This window comes from Lepidochelys kempii, chromosome 2 (genome assembly GCF_965140265.1).
Source record: "Lepidochelys kempii isolate rLepKem1 chromosome 2, rLepKem1.hap2, whole genome shotgun sequence".
NCBI classification, from domain to species: Eukaryota; Metazoa; Chordata; order Testudines; family Cheloniidae; genus Lepidochelys; species Lepidochelys kempii.
In genome coordinates, this window is record NC_133257.1 from 220,250,683 (window position 1) to 220,271,655 (window position 20,973).

The window sequence follows — 20,973 nt, forward strand, 5'->3', positions numbered from 1 at the left end:
CCTTCCCTCTTAACCAAAGTAAGTAGTCATAGGATAAGAGTCTTTGGTGAAGGTCCTTGTCAAAGGCTTTCTGAAAGTCCAAGTACACTAAGAACAACAAGAATACGGTGACGGGGTGTGCCTAACCATGCTCTGTCAGCCAAGGAAGCCACATCCCCTCGCCCCTGCTGGACATGCTCCAGCTCCAACAAAAGCAGATGTGTGTTGCAAGCTTTTAGAAGGAGACTGCTAGAGCTCCAGGACCCAGAAGCCAGCTGCGCTGAGGCTCCAACAGACCACCCCAGCTGACCGCCAACAACGACGGAGGAGAGACAGTGGAGGTTACGAGACTCCCAGCCTTGGAAAGAAAGGTAGGAAGTGACCCAGGGAGCAGGACCGAGGTACCGGGTGACTGAGACTGGTTGTGAAAGCACCAGTTCCCTAGGGCCCTGATGCCCGGAGGGGCAAACTATGCAGTAGCACTGCTGTACTGACATTAACCACTTGGCCGTGCCACCCTGCACCAAAGGGAGACTGCACAGATTCTGGCCACTGGACTGCAGTGCTTTGGGGGCTAGGGAAGCTGTGGCGACAAAGGAGGCAAGCCACGAGGGATGCTAAGTCTCCACTTTGATACCCCTACAACCTGATGCCCTGCGTGAATTAACATGGAACAAGGATCCTTAGCAACTACAAGGACAACTTCAGTGATGGTGGAAGGTTGACTACAGTGGGAGGAAAGTCAGTCAAGGTGAAGGGGCAGGCCCAATTTTGCACACTGGGCAATGAAGGGGAAAAGAGACCTGGCACTGGGTGTCCCCAATGGGTGAGACAGCAGGAAAAGCCAATTGCACCCACAGACCCTGAGAATAGCAGCCACACTCCTTGGGTAAAAGAGACCCAAGCACTGCAGAAAGCCACTTTTAGAGTACAGTATGGGGAGCAGCTCACAGAGCTGGCCTTTGCAGGTCCATACTGACCATTGATTTCCCCTCTTAAATTAGAAAACCTCAAAATGTAAAAGAAAAAAGCAGTTTATGTTTTTAAAGTGGTTAGCCCTTATCCTTTAAAATAATATCTTCAAAGAATGAACCAACTTATCTCCATCAGTAGGGAGTAAAGTTTGTCTCTGAAGATCTAATTCCACCTTCTGTCTTATCCACCAACAGCCTTTATCAATTCACACTTCCAAATCCAGGTGAGGCACTACACTCCAGACAGAAAGCGCTCTCAACAGTGGGAGCTTTGGTGCCTTGGGCGCTCAGGCCACACTTGTTTAGGTGCCTGAACTTTCACCCCCTTGTGACATTACACCACTGGGGTCAAATTTACTGCACCGCTGTGAAGGAAGAACAGTAAGAGCCCTACCCAACAGGGGGCTCTGGCAAAGAAACCGCAAATGTCTGGTAAGCACCATATGAACCCTAGGTTCAAAGGCTTCCTTCTGGCTGGATATAAAGGCTACATCTACACTAGAAGTGCTACATCGACGCAGCTGCAGCGACGTCCAGGGGTTCTCAAACTTCATTGCACCATGACCCCCTTATAACAAATGTACTACATGACCCCAGGAGGGGGGCTGAAGCCTGAGCCCACCCAAATCCCACCACCCTAGATGTGGGGGCCAAAGCCTGACCCCACCACCCCAGGCAGGAGGCTCAAAGCTGAAGCCCAAGGGCTTCAGCCCCAGGCAGAGGGCCTTTAACCTGAGCCACACCACCCAGGGCTGAAGCCCTCAGGCCCCAGCAAGTCTAAGCCAGCCCTGGCAACCACATTAAAACTTGGTCCCAACCCACAGTTTGAGAACCGCTGATTTAAGGCATGTCTACACTTACCAGGGATCAACACTGTAGCAATCTGTGCAGCGGGGATTGATTTAGCGGGTCTAGTGAAGACCCACTAAATCACCGCAGAGCACTCTCCGGTCAACTCCAGTATTCTGCCCAAACGAGAGGAGTAAGATAAGTTGATGGGAAATGCAGCACAGTGTAGACACCACAGTCAGTCAACCTAAGGTGCAGTAGCGTAACTTAGGTTGACTTACCGCAGTAGTGTAGACAAGACCTTAACTCCAGCCCCCATAAGTGGCAGGAGCTAGGTTGGAGAGAGAAGCTCTCCCATCAACATGGCACTGTCTACACCAGCGCTTAGGTTGGTATAACTTACATGGCTCGGAGGGGGTCTTATTCACACCTCCGAGCGACTTAAGTTATACTGAAATAATTTCAAGTGAAAACATCCATTCAATGTGCAGCACCAGTCAAAAAAGCAAAGAGAATGCTGGGAATAATTAAGAAAGGGATAGATAATAAGACAGAAAATATCACACTGCCTCTATACAAATCCATGGTATCTTCACATCTTGAATACTGCGTGCAGTTCTAGTCACCCCATCTCATAAAAGATATATTGGAGTCAGAAAAGGTACAGAAGAGCAACTAAAATGATTAGGTGTATGGAACAGCTTCCATATGAAAAGAGATTACAGAAACTGGGATTTTCAGCTTGGAAAAGAAACAACTAAGGGGGGGGGATATGATATGATAAAGGTCTATAAAATCATGACAGGTGTGAAGAAAGTAAATAAGGAAGTGTAATTTACTCCTCCTCAGAACACAAGAACTAGGGGCCACCAAATGAAATCAATAGGCAGCAGGTTTAAAACAAACTAAAGGAAGTATTTTTTCAACACAACACTCAGTCAACATGTGGAACTCCTTGCCAGAGGGTGTTGTGAAGGTCAAGACTATAACAAGGTTAAAAAAAAAAACCACTAGATGAATTCATGGAGGATAGATGCATCAATGGCTATTAGCCAGGATGGAGCAGGAGGAGACGAGACCAGTCACTCCCTAGCACCTCTGCGCACTCAGCACTCCAGGGGCAGGGGCAGGGGCAGGGGCAGGGGCAGGGGCGACCCCGCCCCACTCCGCTCACTCACCGCGTTCCCGCCTCAGACGCGCTCCCGAACCGAACCACGGCACCGCCTGACGCCACCACAGGCGCCTTCGCTTCCGGGTTCACTCTCCGAGCAGCCCCCACCTGACCCTCACACCCGACAAAAAGGCCCCAAGCGCCCTCCGATTCGTACGCCGTGAGAAGCGCCGTTTGCTCACGTCACCAGGGCGTCGGGACCGGATTTTGTCCCGTTCGATTGGCGGCTTGAGAGGAAGCCCCGCCCCGATGTCTCCCCTGTTGCCAGGGCGACTGCCGGGCTCGTCGGAGAGCGGAAGTGCTGGTTTCCCGCCGCTCAAGGGGAGCTGTGGCCGGTGGGGCAGAGCGCGGCGCGGGCCTCGGGACCGCTCCACATGGGGGACGTGCACGAGGGGCCGCGGCCCCGCATCGCCACCAGCCTCTTAGCGCAGCACCTCGGGCAGCCGGTTTGCTTCGTGGGCCGAGTGGAGAAGGTAGCGGGACCCCCTGCCCCCGCCGCTAGCCGCTCCCTGCCCGGGTCCTCTGACTCCTCAGGCCGGAGGGTTTGGAGCCCGCTGCCTCCCTGCGAGTCCCCGGGGTCCAGGCTCTGAGGAGCTATCGGCCGCTGCTGGACTCTGCTCGAGGGCAGTATGAGGCTCCGGGCTGCGCGGCTCCCCTCCAGCGCAGGTTCGGCTTCGCTGGGCGGGAGGGGGCGCCTATGGGTCCCCTCACAGCCCTTGCTGGGGACCCACACCCCAGAGCCAGGCAGCACCGGGCCTGGCCCGGGGTGTCGCAGACCCAGCGCCCGGTGTAGCTCCGTGCCGCATCTCCACCCCCGGGGACCCCGCACGGCAGCACTAGCCGCGCGGCCTCCCCCGCGCCAGCGCTGTGCTCTGCACCGCTTACCCGCCCGCTGCCTGTGGCTCCTCTCCCTGCTGGCTGCGCCGCTTTACCGTGGGTAGGGGGACAGCAGCGAATTCGGATCTAGTGTGTCTTTAAAAATGAATTGCAGGTAGTTCAAATTGTATCTGCCTAGTGCTACGATATTTGCACAGTCCCATGCTGTTGCATCTGTCAAGTATACCCAAATAGGAATAACAATGTCAGTATTTCTCTGTTCTCCTGCTCTCTCTCCAAGAATGTGTCTCTACTTGTGGCTCCACTGAATGCATCCGATGACGTGAGCTGTAGCTCACGGAAACTTATGCTCAAATAAATTTGTTAGTCTCCGGGGTGCCACAAGTACTCCTTGTGGCTTGTTTGCTTTCAGTGTTATGCTAAGCTTGATCTTGACATAATTTTTTACTTGGAGAACTATGGTGGTAAGCTGGGTGTTTTTACCAACATAGTTTTGCCAGTCAGCGCCCTAGCATAGACATTTAAACCAATGTAAAGTATTTTATACTAGTGTAGCTTGGTTTGCTTCACCAAACTGTGATAAGGTGGAAGTACTACCACTGGTATAAATGCATCTACGCTGGGGGTGGGAGTTGCCACTTTAACTATGCCATAATAATTAAAGTGCGAAAACGTCTAAATTTAGACAAGGTTTTATTGAGGGAGGTTGTGGAGGGAGAAACAATCCCTTGGGTAAAGAGGGTCAGACGCCTGGAGGGCTTTGAATATCCAGACTGGACTTTTAACTGGAGATAGAGCTAGTCTTGGGACTGGAGCCAGGTGATGTATTCCTAGCTAGGCAGACAGGCTACTGCATTTTTGTACCAGTCAGATTTAGCATTTGGCTTCATTCATAGGTATAATTTACAGTAACCAATGCTGGTCTCAAAAAGACAAGGCACAATCTTCTGGCCAGTCACAGATGAAAGTTAGTATTTTTTGCTGCTCTAGCTATTTGGGTATCCAAATGCATGGAGCCGTTCAAAGGACCCCATGCTGTGGACCAACTTAATAATCCAGGACCTTTGATAATGGGAGTATTTATTGAAGAGAAGAAAAGTATTTCAGAACCAATCAGCATCAAATTGGTTTAGCCTGGGTTCATGTTTAGCCAGCTGCTCTTCATCTGGAGACTGACTTGGTCTAAGCATTGAGAGAACTGGAAGGAGATGCTGTTTTTAAGTTTGATGTAAATGAGATGTCAACTTGAGCATAGTCTGCATACTGTTGGCACTTCAGCCTGCATTGTCGCCTTCGCTTGTCCAAAGGCTTCATATAAAATCAAACACTGTGGAGGAGAAGTTGCTATTGGCAATTCTTCAGATTTAACTCTGAAAGGAAAGACTTGAGCCATTTCAGGGAATTTCTGGTCTATCCCCAACCCCTGTAAGTTTTTGGAGTCAAGCAGAAGTATCTGGTGATCAACCATATGAAGTGGCCCAAAGATGTCAAACATGACGAGTATGAATGTGCTTCCTTTGAATATGGACACAAGAAGTCCACCACCAGTGCAACAAGTGCTGTGTCTGTTGTATGCCCTGCTTTGAAGCCTGACAGGTTCAGGATGCTGACAGCTAGTGTTTGAAACTTTTTTTCCCCAGCTTCTAAATTTTCTTGCTTAGAAAAGGGATGTTGTATGCTGGAGGATAGTTCATGACTGAAGGTTTCTTTAGCATAAGTCAAATATTGCATGTTTGAGAATAGGTGAAACATTTGCTTCATCAAAGGAAGTTTTAAAATCTGTAAGTGTGGTCTTATATAGAGGGTGGATTTGATTTAAATCGAATTGATTTAAATCACTAGTCAGGAAGACAGAGTGGTGGCTGTGTTAATCTGTATCAGCAAAAACAACGAGGAGTCCTTGTGGCGCCTGAGAAACTAACAAATTTATTTGGGCATAAGCTTTCGTGGGCTTGGTGCCACAAGGACTCCTTGGTTTTGTTTTAGTCAGGAAGACTCTATTTAATCATGGATTTCTACACAAAAGTGCATTCTTGGTGGTTGTTATAACATAATACATATTCTTCACAACTCAGATAAATGTAGGTTTCATTTTTAGAAGGTACGCACGATACATTTTTAAAGTGATTTATTTTGAAAACTTTTCAGATTAGTTTTACGGCTATATCAAAAAATGAATGATTGTTTTGGCTATTTCATTTACTGAAGGTAATTGAAGCAGATATTTATGAAGTCATTGGGAGGTGAACTATCTCCAATTCAACAGGTTAATCATTAATATTTGGAGGATTTTCTTGCCATGCTGTATTAGGAGGAGAACATCACCAGACAAACATTTGTTTTATTTAACTAAAACAACAACGTTATGTATTCTGGATTTTTTTCTTCAACAGCAAACATATTTTAGCAAAACAAGCATATGAATTTTTGAATTTAGTTAAACATTCAAGTTTCTTAAAATCAGGTTTGTTTTTGTTAAAATTGTTTAAAATAGTTAAATGAAATATTTAAAAAACAAAAATTGAATCAACTGTGTCAGCCAGGTCAACATGAAAAATTTAAAACATTGCTTTTTATCCACCCTGCTTAGATATCCTTTACTCCATCCAGAAAGGGTAGGGGTCAGTCACAAATGAATGACCTGATTGCCATGAAAACTTCCATGACTACACCATAACCCCTTGCTAACTTTTGTTGTCTTACTGGAAGATTTAGTTGCTTATTAAAATGACACTCTCCCCTGGTGCTGTGTGAAACCTGTCTATAAAGAAGCAATGAAAAAACTTCAGTGCACAGGGTGAGGGGAAGCGGGGGGGAATACTTTAATATTTTTAGTTGTAGTAATGTTAGGGGCTGTCATCTGTGTTTTTTTTTGTTTTTTAAATCAAATAGTCTGTGACTTTTTAAGAAAAAAGAAAAGGAGTACTTGTGGCACCTTAGAGACTAACCAATTTATTTGAGCATGAGCTTTCGTGAGCTACAGCTCACTTCATCGGATGCATACCGTGGAAACTGCAGCAGACTTTATATACACACACAGAGATCATAAAACAATACCTCCTCCCACCCCGCTGTCCTGCTGGTAATAGCTTATCTGAAACCTGACTTTTTAAGGTTAGTGGAGGCACTCAGCAGCTGATAAAAGTTGAACATCAGGCTGTGTCTGAAGTTCTCAGTGGCACTCTCTCCACTCTGGTATTTATTACCTTGTTGTTTGGATAGAACCCAGGTGTGCTGACCTTCAGAGCACGATCCTTGTATTGTGCTTTTAAAACATAAGGCATGTTCCATACAGAAACAAAGACCTAAGAATGGATAGCTTATGTTTCAACATGAGTTGGGGGTTTTTCTTAAAGTTAGAAAATGTGAGCACTACTAGTGGTTTTCAATGAATATATAAGATGAAAAATGAAAAATTTACAATTCTTAATTAGCATTTAAAAGGTCACTTTTTTAGCAAAGACAAAAATTATTTAGTACTGTTGGCCTTATTATAACAATTTTGTAAATAAAGCAAAAACATCTCTTACATTTCTTCCATATGTAGCAAACAGTTTGTTGTTAATGTATCTAAAGCTGTTCTATCAGTCATCATTTTGATTTTGTTTAAAAGGGTTTTACAGAGCCTAACTGACTTTTTTTTAAAAAAAGTTTAGTGACTACCATACTTTTAAAAATAACGTTCTATTATGGTTGCAACACAAGTGCTGTACTTCAAGAAATGAGGCTATGTCTACACTACAAGCTAGTTGTGATTCCTCTCCCCATGTACACATACTTGCATTAGCTCTCATTATGCTAGCGTGAGTATAAATGGCCGTGTAGCCACAGTAGCACTGGTTGCAGAGGCAGAAGCATGACTGAGCTGTGCCGAGTACAAACCTGCCTGAAACCGTTGGGTATGTACTCAGCACAACTCAGCTATGCCTCTGCTGTCATTACTCATATTACCATGGCTACACTGCTGTTTATGCTTGTGCTAGCTTGATGAGAATTAGCATGAGTACGTATACACAATCAGGGAATCACACCCTAATTCAGTGGCTCTCAAACTAGAGCTGAAGCTTGTTCAGGGAAAGCCCCTGGCGGACCGGGCCGGTTTGTTTACTTGCCACGTCCTCAGGTTTGGCCGATTGCGGCTCCCACTGGCTGCAGTTTGCAGCTCCAGGCCAGTGGGGGCTGCAGGAAGGGCAGCCAGCACATCCCTCGGCCTGTGCCGCTTCCCACAGCCCCCATTGGCCTGGAGTGGCAAACCGTGGCCAGTGGGAGCCACAATCGGCCAAACCTGCGGACGCGAAAGGTAAACAAACCGACCCGGCCTGCCAGGGGCTTTCCCTGGACAGGCAGCGGCCCTAGTTTGAGAACCGCTTCCCTAACTCATAGTGTAGATATAGCCTGAAAGTAGCTAAAAATCAGTGATGCTTTTTAGTTGGCCATTCTGACAGAAAGGGGAAAAAAAAGTAAACTGGTGGTAAAAAGTAAGAATTTTGATTTTAAAAATATTTAAGCTGACATGGGGAATAATTAAATTTACACACTTTTACTGTTCTTGAATGTGATATGTACAGTACAGAATCCAGTTATAATTTAGAAGAAATTTGCTTTGATAGTTTGAAGATATGTACTTAAAGACTTAATAATCTTTTTGTAGATTCACCCATCTGGGAAACTTTTCATCCTTTCGGATGGAGAAGGAAAAAATACAACTGTTGAACTGAGCGAGCCTGTAAGTTTAAGTGTCGTTTTGGAAGTTAGTTACCATTACCTGTCCTAACTTTTTTTTTCTTTCCCCCCCGATCATGTACTGAAAGGGCAATAAATGCCTAGAGGGAGCTGAGGCCTGCTCCTTTTTGGAAACCATTCGCTTGAGAGTGATGACTGCTGGCTGGGAGCCCAGCTCTGAAGGCAGAGCTGCCACCAGCAGCAGCGCAGAAATAAGGATGGCATGGTATGGTATTGCCACTCTTACTTTTGCACAGCTGCCTGCAGAGCTGGGCCCTCAGTCAGCAGCTGCCACTCTCTGACCATCCAGCTCTGAAGGCAGCACAGAAGTAAGGATGGCAATACCGTGCCGCCCCCCACCACACACAATAACCTTGCAACATTTCCCCAACTCCCTTTTGGTTCAGGATCCCCAATTTGAGAAATGTTGCTCTCCCCATGAAATCTGGTCTTGTGTGCTTTTTACCCTATACTATACAGATTTCATGGTCCATCACATGTTTTTCATGGCCACGAATTTGGTAGGGCCATATGTTTATATAAACACTCATATATTACCTTTGACAGATTCAATTATTCCCTAGTGTACTAGAACTCCCTTGTTCTAACATATATAAAGAGAGGCCCCTAAGGTAATCTATCCTTCTGGAAAGAAAGTCCTGTTTTCATTGGCAGGTTAGAAATAAATTCTAGATGTTCAGAAACAATGAAATGGCTTAAGAAAGCACTTACCTTTGGATTGACAATTTTTATGATTATTTTTGTGTTTACTTTTTTTAATTGTCATTACCTGGGCTGAAGCTACTAATTTTTAGGTGCCTAAACATAGGGTCTACATTGTGACTCCTGCACCTATGGCTGAAACACGTGAAGAGCACTCCTTTCACAGTCTGAGCAAAAGCCTGTCGCAACTGTAGCAGCGCACTCGGAGTACAAAAACTCTTCTCCTGCTGCACCTGTGGTAAGCATGGCACCTACGTGCCCCTTGCACCAGCCTGCAGTATGAGCCAGATGTACTGAAAAGGATACAACCCCCCGCCCCCCAAGATTCCTATGGGTTGCTGCTAATCTGTGTGTTCCAGACAATACTAAATCCTTTCTTGGTTATAAAGCTGTAGATCTTTTAAATAACAAATTAGGTTGTAGACTCATTTTTCAGTAGTACTGTATTGTGTGAAATGGAACAGACAAATTATAGTAACAAACATTGTGTCCTAAACTGTAGCTGTGTGTGTAACTAGTGACATGCAGAAAATAGTAAACCCTAATCTGGTGACTCTTTAATTTCTATGTGTTCACTAGTTAGATGAAGAGCTCTCTGGTGTCATTGAAGTAGTGGGAAGAGTTACAAATCAGGCAACCATCATGTGCATGTCATATGTCCAGTTCAGAGAAGATAAAAGCGCTTTTGGTAAGTAAAAGATAAGCCTTACAAATAATATACATAACTTTTTAGATTATAAACATTTCCTCAGTGAAGGAAGGGGCATGTCTGCTAATACTTTCTCATAAGTCAGGTCCGTCTGGGAGTTGCCAGTATGATGAGTGGAGCTCTTTCTACATGTTCACAAGCTGCTTCCAGAAATCTCTGCTACTGATATAGAGGCTTCCATGCAGTGCCAGAACTTTGTTCCAGAGTTAGTGACCATAATGCAATTATGAGGAAAGATCATACCAAAATGCAGTACTGTGGTATTGAACTTTGGGTGTAGAAAGGAAGTTAAAGAAAGCTACTTAGAAAGAACCTAAACAAAGTTGCTAAAAAGCCCTAAAAGTCCTTAGACATGGAGGCTACATAAGTAACCTGTCTTAATTACTGTATTTTTATCTTTCTGCTTTTTCTGTTCAAGGTTCTGTAATGTTAATATCCCTATGCAAGAGTTGGTTCAAGCCAAAAAGAGTATTCTTATGTAGATCATTTGTACTGCTCCTGTCATTGGTTTCTGAGCACAGAGCACACCTGCTATGTGTACACAGAGTACTATCTCTCAATCCTCCATTCATTGGATAGTGTTTTGATGGTGTGGGGAAATGAGGCTGAAGGACAAAAGAATTTACAAAGATTATTTCTTAATTATAAAACACCTAGATACTTATGACATAAGTCTAAACCTGCATGGCTTCCAGAAAGAGAATGTCTCCAGTTGGTTGATAAAGGGAAATCAATAGACTTGTATTTGTTTTTTATTTTTGTTTTTTGAAAGCCTTTGGTAAAGTCCTTCAAGAGGCTAGTCAAGAAACAGTAGTCAGATAATGAGATTTCTTTCTCATGGATTAGAAATTTGAGAGACAGCAGGAATATATGGTTCATGTGTTGGTCTGTATCATTGGACTTGGAAGGAGCCTAAGAAGGCCCCCACCCGGTATTGGGTTTGGTGACAGTAAATAAATGACTTGATAGAAGGGTGAATATTGAGGTAGCAAAATTTATGGATAACATAAGACTAGAGGATTGTGAATAACTTTAGAAGAATTACATTTGGTCACACATCCCCAACTCTCTAGAGAAATAGATCAGGCAGAGAGAGGGTAACAGAAATGACAAGGATTTCCCAAGAGAAGAGAGCTTTTAAAAAGAACAACAAAAAACATAATTTTGAGGAGACCCAAGAAGCAACATGAGGCAGGTAAATAGATGTTGTAGAGAAAGTGGATAAACAATAGCACCCACTTTAATACAAGGTTCTGAAGGTTAGCAAGAAGAATATAATATTCTTCCAAACCATGGAGTACCAGCATAGTTGCTAAGGAATTACCTTTTGGTTCCCCATCATCTAACTACTAACATGCACTCTGGACTACAACCTCTTCTAAATACTTGTTTTCACCTGTCAAAGGAAATTATAGCTAAAGAGACCTAAAAATTGTGAGACTCAGCTGAATGATGAGGAAGAACTTCCTCAAACTCCATAATGTGAAAGTAGAGAATACTGGGCTAGTTAGCATTTTAATACATTTGTCACAGTGTCTTAATATTTTCTGTCCCTCTTCCAGATCTTGCGCTTTACAATGAAGCACTGAAAATTATCCATGAATTTCCTGAGTACTTCCCATTTGGTGTTACAAGGAATGATTGATGCTTCTTGGCACACACCTTCCAACTTCAGAGTAAACAATAACTGCATGGTGTAATCTTATTGTTGAGCAAGGAGGCTGAAATTATTTCTAGTGGAGGTGCTCAAGAGATGTCTGTTAGCCAACTGTAATATGAACTGGACACCGTGGCAAGGTACTACTGACTTCTATTTCGTACTTGCGTCTTTACTAACAATCCTAAGTGCAGCCAATGAAAAAAACGCAGTTTTGTTGGAATTGAGATCTTTTCAGTAAAATATTATTTTGACTGTTTTTGAGGCATTATATATATATATATATATATATATAAAATATTTGTGTATCCAAAGGAATGTTTTTTAGTAAGCAAATTGGTTTGTTTTTAAAAGAAAAAAATCAAATGTTTAAGTTTCTGTATGCTTCCCCCCCATACCGCATGTATCAGGTGTTCTGTACAATACTTAGCAGGAAATGTCTATTTAAAATTAAGACAGTCTATGGGCTGTACCTTTAAACAGTATCTTTAAACTTAGATTATGTAAGATTGGATTTGAGTTCTTAAGTCTTGGAAAGTCACTTTCCTTAGCTTGGCAATAAAGCCTCAAACCTGACTTGAATTAAATGCTAAGACTTGTCTATTTTTAACAACCATTTCTTAGTGATAACTAAATCATGTTCAGCTGCTGCCTCATGTAATTTTTAATTTAACTCTCCAACACAAACCAGTCAGAGCACCTATAAGATACCTAATAACTGTGGTGATAATTTTTAAAATAGTGTTTCTAGTTGTCTTTGCTAATTTCCAAAGGAGTTGACCATATCACAAAACCTACCACAGCCTGCACTCTTGTTGGCAATCTAATCACAAGCATCAAGGACTAAAAAGATATGAGACTGTATTATTTTAATTGCTAAAGGTGGCCCTGAGACTAACATTGGTAGGAAGAGTTTGTACTGCCACTACCTATATGTTATATGTTTTGTGAATCAACAAGGAGTCTTCAGAGCTTTTAAGTTAGCATGCTTTCAGGAACAAAGTCTCAAAGGGAAAAAAATCTGACACTTTGTGTAGTCTGCTCCCGAATTCATTGCTTCAGAGACTTCTTGTTTTGGTTAACAAACCTTGTTAAAGTGTGTCTGTGATTAATAAGATTTCGTATGCAACCTTTACTAATTTTTTAGTGTTCTATAGAGACTAAAATTTGCTAATTTTTATGGCTACTTCCCACCTGCAAGAGGTATGTTTAAACATTTGCAGTATTTTCATTTTAGGTAGTGAGGAACAAAAATTGTTTTCAAAGACAGCTGCTGCTTCTTCAGGGGCTAGTCACTCAGTTTGAATCTTCAAACCATCTAGTAATCATCAGAAGCTGTGCTGTTAATTTTAATTAAAATTATGTATCTGGAGAGAGTAGCTGACTGAGATAAGACTGAACACTCTCTTCACCTGTAGACTGCTAGTTCAAATCCAGTGCAAATCAGCAATCAAAGTTCCTGCCATCTGAGAGTTCTTAAGTCACCTGTGAGAAATGAATCATCCTGGTTCAGTTGTTACCCAGGGTTTTCAGAACCCACAGCAAAAGTAACTTTACTGTTTCACTCCATAAGGTGTCAAGTATAAATCATTGGGAACACAGCAATTCCATCTGATGAAAGATTAATGCAAGTAAGCATGCTCTATCTAAAACTGCAGTTTATTAGCTTTAAGCACACACAGACATGAGCAATAGGTTTAGAACATCCTAAATATTTAACTAAAATCTGGAATGGTATTGGGTAATTAAAGAGCAGGTTCACAGTGGCCAGTTGTTCACCTACCAGGGAGAAAAGGTGTCAAGAAAAATCTCTCTTAAGATGGCTTCAGAGGACTGCTCCAGAATACACTTAGTCTTTTATAACTAACTTCTAAAAACACAAGTCATAGTAACACCTACTAAATTATCAAAAGTTAGGAAAAGTGATTAACTACGTAACAAACATTCCTAACAATCTTATAATACTTCTATATCAAAGGCGCCAAAATTCAAGGTTCTCCATCCACTTACTTTCTTTGTCTCAATTGTTGACTTTTTGTCTCCCCTCCTCCCATTCTGCTTGGCAGAAACTGGCAGCTATTTTTGACTTGGCCTTCAACAGCCTGTTTACTCAAATTAATCCTTAACTATGTGATGTTCTATTTTATTAAGCCATGGTAGCTGAATGTGCATAATATGGTTGAAATTAGCTTGATCACATTCTGGGGTACACCCCCCCCAGCCTCAAATCCAGGGTAACACAATCCCTAGTGGACAAGGGCCAACCTCAAACTAATTCAGTTAATACAACTGGAGAGACCCTTAGCAGAGAGATCAAGGAATGAATGGACTAGGGATGTAAATAACATGTAAAAACAATAACCATGTAACTAATTAAAATTCTCAGTTAAACGTTTAACCAGGGAACTAGGAGTGTGCTGCAGCACCCCCACATTTTAGGTGGGGCTCTGCTGCCAGCCCTGCACCCGACATCCTGGGGTCCCAGCTGCCGGCCCAGGGGTTTTGCGCAGGGCGGCAGCCTTGATCCCAGGCAGAGTTTAATCATTAATAGAAACAGATAAGCATCAAGCTTCTCCATTAATTGGTTAAACTTTTACATCCCTAGAATGAACAGTAAACTGTTTTCAATCCCTGAAACAGTTCTTCTAGGTCAGCCACCTAGGGCAATGCAGAAAAGCTGGCTCTGCCACTCTCATTGCTGTAGCTCTTTAGCGTCCAGCAACTTTGTCAACCACTTTCAAGAGTGCAAAGGAAATCTGATATTCTTGCCTTCACTACTGTATTTGTTTCTGTGGGCATCTGAGAGACCTGTTTCTTATATTATCGGCAAAGCTTGGGAGCGGATCTTTATGTGTATACTGTGCTACAGCAATAGATAGACATCTGAACAGATAATGCAAAAGTCTGATCTTTCAGTACAGTTTACATGAGAACAGGTATGCAGAACTAAAATACTGAACAAAGTAAATGGCACCTGCCACTGCTATATGATGACCGCATTTCATACACAATACAGGAAACCACTGTTGCCTTGGCTACTGCAGTTAGTACAGAAATACACTTTCTTGAGTGCTGGGTGTGGCTGCATGCCTCAGCCATGGAACTAAATCTTCCTTAGGATACCAAATTGTAACTTGTACATTACTTGAATTGGTTTGTCATACATTTTAGCCAACAGCAGGGAAAAGTAAACATTGCAGTTGAGGTATGTAGATAATGTTCTCTTCAGCATTATGATCAAATACTTTAGTGGCTCAAAATATTTTTATAGATTCAAATAGTTTGTTACTAAATGCAAATAATATTTTAGGGATTATCACCGTTTTTGGGAGAGGACTGACACCTTGAACATTAGATAACTGATATGGAGCCTTTCACTGCAAAATTGTTTTTGTTTTGAATCATGCCTAGGTCAGATAAACATGTTGTCTATTTGTTTTAGATGAAATATTTGGTCTTAATCTAGTTTCTAGAAGAAAAATTTGATATACAAAATTCATTGCAACTGTTGCTACTAACTGGACCTTATGGCACGATTTTCAGATGCCAAGAATTGAGCATGGAGAATCACCTGCCCTCTTGCCTCTTCATGTACACTTCCTTGATTATTGGAGAGCATTATCCAGGGGAGGAAAAATTGGTTGAAAAAATTCCTTCTTGACTCTTTTAAATGGTCATCTCATTCCCTGAATTTTAAGATTTACTTTTATCCTGTTTTGTATAGCTATAAACTTTAGCAGTAGTTCATCCTTTCTGCCAAAAAAAAAAAACCCACAAAAACACCACAACCTTGAAGTTAATAGAATCAACCTCATGCAGAGTTTTTATCCCAACGAGGGAGAAGTTCTAGAGAGTTGTCCATTAGAGATTTGGCTGCTTTTTTTGATTTTTACATGGAAGGTACTCTACAGTGACTATATAAGTAGCAGTCTTAAAACAAACTGCTGAAGTGGATAGTAATCAATCATTTAATAGTTACTTTACATCTTCCTTTCCAAGGTACTGTACACACATTCATATTCACACCTGATGCTGTTGTAACCCTCCTCCTTCGTCTTGTTGTATTGTCTCAAATTAAAGTATAATTTTTGGGGGTCTGGCACTGTGCTTTATTGGCCCTGTAAAACATCTTGCATATTTAAGTAACAAATATCATTGAGATAGTTAAATATGATATAGCCACTATATGTATGGATAAATGGAGGCACAGAAGTTAAGATTACATAAAATCACAATGAATCAATGAGATAAGGTAGGCAAGATAAGCTTTTATTAGTCCAATAAAAGCTATTATCTCAAATATCTTGTCTTTCATATTCTAGGACCAACATGGCCACAACAACACTGTAAACAACAATGAATCAGCAACAGATTTAGGAAAAGTCACCGAGTTCTGAATCCTAGTTTCCTGCTTTAACCATTAGAGACACCACTAGTTCTTTTTTATAATCCAGGCACCTAGTATCTCAGCAACTTTCAGTTGCAGTGAATATCATGTGCTGAAGACTATAAATTGTGTCTAGAGAAGTACTTTGAGATTTAAGTTTACTGATTTTTAATTTCACTGACTGCCCCTTCTACTTATATGTGGAGGGGTTAAAAAAGACTTACCTGTTTTTCCTATACCCTTTGTGATTTTAAGTACTTCAACCAAGCACCTTTGGTTTACTTCTTTCCAGACTAAGTAACCCTACTCCCACTCTGTCTCACCATATTTTCTTAGTTCCCCTTCTCTGTACCTCTTCTTAGCTTTGTCCCTTCCCTCACCGAGCAATGAAAACAAAACTAGCATTCCACTGCATAGAATTTATTTAATTAGAAGTGTAAGATACCTTTTCTCGTTCTCTCATGTTCTTTGGCATTTCAGTAATGATTTAAAATCACAATATATGGAGGAACTAGTAGCAATCCCATGGAATGATGAAATAAGCCACATGCAGCACAGAATATAAAACGCCCACCCTAAATTCCAGCCCTGAGCAACATCTCGTCTCTCTCTTCAACAGAAATTGGCCCAATAAAAGATATTACTTCATCCCTCTTGTCTCTGTAGTACTCAGTGTAGGCAGATTTGTTTTTTTTAAACTATGCCTATTTAATGTCATGGTCTTAGACTGGCACTACATACTGTGACTTTGTAGTGCTTTTATTATTTTTTTTTAAAAGGACCTGTCAATGCCTTATTAAAATGCTAACCACTTCTTGTTCAGACTCACCATGGCAAAATCAATTTCAGTAATGATACTAATGTCTTCTATAATCTATTGAAGCCTCTATCATTTGGAACATTAAAAAAGTATGAATGATTAATGAGCTGAGCATCCATCATTTAGATGAATGTGTTCATTTTTTTGATAGGGTGGTGCAGGTGAGCATTGTTCACTGAAATGAGAAAAATACCATTTCTCAAATTTCATGCATAAAAACATAGTTTCATGCATAAAAACAAGTTTCTTTGAAGATACAATTATCACCCTTCTCTTACAATTTAGCTAGTAGACATTCTGCAGGTATTCCAGTTGCTAATGTGTCCTGTTGCATTTAGAAAACATATTTCTACTTTGTTAAACTTGCATGAGAGTTTAAAGAATACAGGATGTGTATTATACTGCTTCCTAATTCTTCTCAAGTTCCTTTGTATATTTTGTGCCAAAGTTCCTCCCCTACCTTGGTGGGTCTTGCGCTTATTGGCAGATTTGCTCGCCTTGGAGCTTCACGGCAGCCCTCAGCTTGTCCGTTTTTCTGAACCCCCAGTCCAGGTCAACTCCTCCTGGGTCTGACCAGGAGTTGGGGGGATTTGGGGGGAACCCAGGCCCACCCTCTACTCTGGGTTCCAACCCAGGGCCCTGTGGAATGCAGCTGTCTAGAGTGCCTCCTGGAACAGCTGAGCAACAGCTACAAATCCCTGGGCTACTTCCCCATGGCCTCCTCCCAACACCTTCTTTATCCTAACCATAGGACCTTCCTCCTGATAATGCTTGTATACCTCAGTCCTCCAACAGTCCACGTTCTCACTCTCAGCTCCTAGTGCCTCTTGCTCCCAGCTCCTCACACGCACACTACAAACTGAAGTGAGCTCCTTTTTAAAACCCAGGTGCCCTGATTAGCCTGCCTTAATTGATTCTAGCAGCTTCTTGATTGGCTGCAGGTGTTCTAAGCTGTCTTAATTGTCTCCAGAAGGTTCCTGATTGTTCCAGTACCTTCCCTGTTACCTTACCCAGGGAAAAGGGACCTACTTAACCTGGGGCTAATATCTGCCTTCTATTATTCTCCTATAGCCATCTGGCCCGACCCGGTCAAAGTGTTATTTACTCCTTCTCATTACACAAGAACTGGGGTCACCAAATGAAATTAATAGGCAGCAGGTTTAAAACCAACAAAAGGAAGTATTTTTTGACACAGCGCACAGTGAACCTGTGGAACTCGTTCCAGAGGATGGTGTGAAGGCCAAGACTATAACAGGGTTCAAAAAAAGAACTAGATAAATTCACGGAGGATAGGTTCAGCAATGGCTATTACCAGGATGGGCAGGGATGGTGTCCTTAGCCTCTGTTTGCCAGAAGCTGGGAATGGGTGGCAGGGGATGGATCACTTAATGATTACCGGTTCTGCTCATTCCCTCTTAAGCACCTGGCATTGTCCACTGTTGGAAGACAGGATACTGGGCTAGATGGACCTTTGGTCCAACCAGTAGGGCCACTCTTATGTTCTTAATGGTGGATTATATGCCACCATTAACCTGGCTCACCCCACCCCATCCGGAAATGCAAACAGTAAACATGCCTTGCAAATGAATTTACACGTTTTTGCTAGGGCATTCCTGTTTCTTAAAAATAATAACTTACATAGCCATGGCTGTAAGTGTGCTACTCTGTAACCACTCAACAGTTTAACAAGCTACCTGCAAACAGTTAACTATATAAGGATGGGGGGAGGTGGAAATGTGTTCCATTTACTAATTTAGTCCATTTCATGTAAAGGGCACCTGGGGCTAATATATCTGCCTTCTGTTACTCTCCTGTAGCCATCTGGCCCAGCCCTGTCACAATTTGTATTCAGACAAATTTATGACAAAATTAAAGTTTAGTACATAACTAATATAGGGTAAAGTACATTACAAAGATGACATAATATCCCCAATCAAGCATTATGAACCCAGAAAATTCAGACTTGGTTAAACTTAAAGAAAATCTAAACACATTCAGGTATGGACATGTACAGTTCCAGCACCCAAATAACCTTAACTCAGACCTGCTAATCTGAAGAGAAGATTAGATGCTTGGAAAACAGATCAAAGAGACCATTGGTGCTGAGGCTATTCCAAACAGATTTTTAGTGCAAACCTTAACTATAGAGCTGTAATTGGTGCCTTCATAGTAAATGCATAGAATGTGAAATGGATGTTTTCCTAACTCTATTTTAAACTTTTGAGGCATATTCCAAAGATCTTGTCTCAAGTAATGAAGCCATAAATAAAAATGGATAATTCCAAACATGAAGTGTGTTTCCTGCCATGAAGTGTGACTGGTGAAAGGGAATCCATATCCACAGACTCATCAGGAAAATAGGGAACACCCCCTTTAAATCTGCTTCGAAGGTGAACATTACAATTCTGCCTAACTTGAGCAACCCTGCTCATTTAGACACTTGGTGTGTTATGTCATCTGGTATACGCAAAAAGAAAAGGAGTACTTGTGGCACCTTAGAGACTAACCAATTTATTTGAGCATGAGCTTTCGTGAGCTACAGCTCACTTCATCGGATGCATACTGTATATAAAGTCTGCTGCAGTTTCCACGGTATGCATCCGATGAAGTGAGCTGTAGCTCACGAAAGCTCATGCTCAAATAAATTGGTTAGTCTCTAAGGTGCCACAAGTACTCCTTTTCTTTTTGCGAATACAGACTAACACGGCTGTTACTCTGAAACCTGTCATCTGGTATGTTATGTCAATCCTATAGCCTGAACCTGATCAACTGACGCCTCAGGCAGATTGGTAACAGAAGTCAGTCACATGGAAGCATGTGGTAAGGATTTTACCTTGAAACAGGTCTAGTTAAGTTTTAACTACTAGACAGCCTTTTATCTTTTTCTCTTGTAGCCATTTCTGACTTTAAACACCTTATACTTGTACTCACTCAAAATCTACCTCTTCGTAGTTCAGTAGTTTTGATTTATTTTTAAATCAAAACTAATCCAGAGTTCACTGGTTAAACTAAACTGGTAAACTCCAGATGTTAGAGGTCCGTTGCCCCTGTAAGAGGTCAATATTCAGCAGTTTTCTATTTTAACTGAACTGCCCAGGAGCGGGATGGACAGTGCAGCAAACATGTTTTTGGGAAAATCTGGGATTGTGTATATGTTGGCCCTCCCTCCAAATAGTAAGCAAGGCTGGTGGAAGCCAGCGTGTGACTAGAGCATTGCTGACAGGCTGCTGAGGTCAGAGCTGCTGGGCCAGGGCTCCAGCTATACACCAACCCTCAGGGTGTGACCTGCATGCTGTTAGGCTGCTTGTGAGTGGCCCAGGTTGGGAGCTACAACGGCAAAGCATTGTGAGGAACCCAGGGTTACAGGGCAGGTGGTGACACAACCTCTCACTGGTCTGGATTGCACCCTGGAATGTGACAACAATCTCAACACCATCTCCAGTATAAGAGATTTTAAATTATGCTACCAGTACTTGATCCCCACATATCCTTTGGAGGTTGTTCAGCACTCTTTTTGCACAACTGGAGTGCAGTGGCAACAGACAAATGGGTATTAGATATCCTATCTGACTATGCAATAGAATATTTTCCTACCTCCTTCAAAACTATTCTTTTTCAGGGACCATTCTCCTGAGAGGATTCTCAGGCAGGAGGTGGAGTCCTATTGCTCTTTGCTGAAAAGAGAGCATGTTCCTCTCCAACACCAGGGAACAGGCTTTTTTACTCAGTGTACTTCCTCGTACCCAAAAAGAAGGATGGTTGGAAACCCACTCTCGCTCTCCACAATTTCAAATGCTTTATTTGCCAGCTGAAATTTTGCATGTTCACATTGACATCAATAATTCCCATCCCTAGAAAAGAACATTTGGATTACCGCACTCTATATGAACGATGCATACCTTCACATGGACATTCATGCTGTCCGCAGGTATTTGCTCAGATTCATGGTGGGCCCCAACCACTTCCAATTCAGAGTGCTCCCATTAGGCCATGCCACCCCCCTCAGGAACTTCCTGATAAGAACAGCTCGATCATTCAGTGGCCCCACTGGTTGTTTAGCAGGCTTCCTGCTTCTTATGTACTTAAAAAAAATTTGCTATTTTTTGAGTCTTGAACAACTAGCCGAATTCTTTTTTGGTCTTCTGAATTATATCTTTATACTTCATTGACCAGAGTTTATGCTCCTTTTTATTTTCCTCACTACA

At 42.2% G+C, this 20,973-nt stretch overlaps 2 protein-coding genes across 2 annotated transcripts in view; one reads left to right on the top strand and one right to left on the bottom strand.

Moving 5' to 3' along the window:
- The window catches only part of UMAD1 (UBAP1-MVB12-associated (UMA) domain containing 1), a 135,188-nt gene extending 132,056 nt beyond the window's left edge, over window positions 1-3,132 (bottom strand). Inside the window, exon 1 of the mRNA XM_073333866.1 lies at window positions 2,921-3,132. The gene's annotated coding sequence lies outside the window, so the exon portion shown is untranslated. The remainder of the gene's footprint in view (window positions 1-2,920) is intronic.
- A 25-nt stretch (window positions 3,133-3,157) lies between these two features.
- Window positions 3,158-16,982, top strand: RPA3 (replication protein A3). The gene is made up of 4 exons (XM_073333867.1): window positions 3,158-3,386; window positions 8,402-8,476; window positions 9,775-9,883; window positions 11,467-16,982. The coding sequence occupies exons 1-4, from the start codon at window positions 3,288-3,290 to the stop codon at window positions 11,547-11,549; spliced, it is 366 nt and encodes a 121-aa protein (XP_073189968.1). The 5' UTR covers window positions 3,158-3,287; the 3' UTR covers window positions 11,550-16,982.
- The last annotated feature ends 3,991 nt before the right edge of the window (window positions 16,983-20,973 follow it).

Bases quoted from the DNA above. Each gene is read 5' to 3' on its own strand.
- RPA3 (XM_073333867.1), top strand. From the start codon at position 3,288: ATGGGGGACGTGCACGAGGGGCCGCGGCCCCGCATCGCCACCAGCCTC. The intron at 3,387-8,401 runs GTAGCGGGACCC...ATCTTTTTGTAG, and splicing joins TCGTGGGCCGAGTGGAGAAG to ATTCACCCATCTGGGAAACT. The intron at 8,477-9,774 runs GTAAGTTTAAGT...TGTGTTCACTAG, and splicing joins CTGTTGAACTGAGCGAGCCT to TTAGATGAAGAGCTCTCTGG.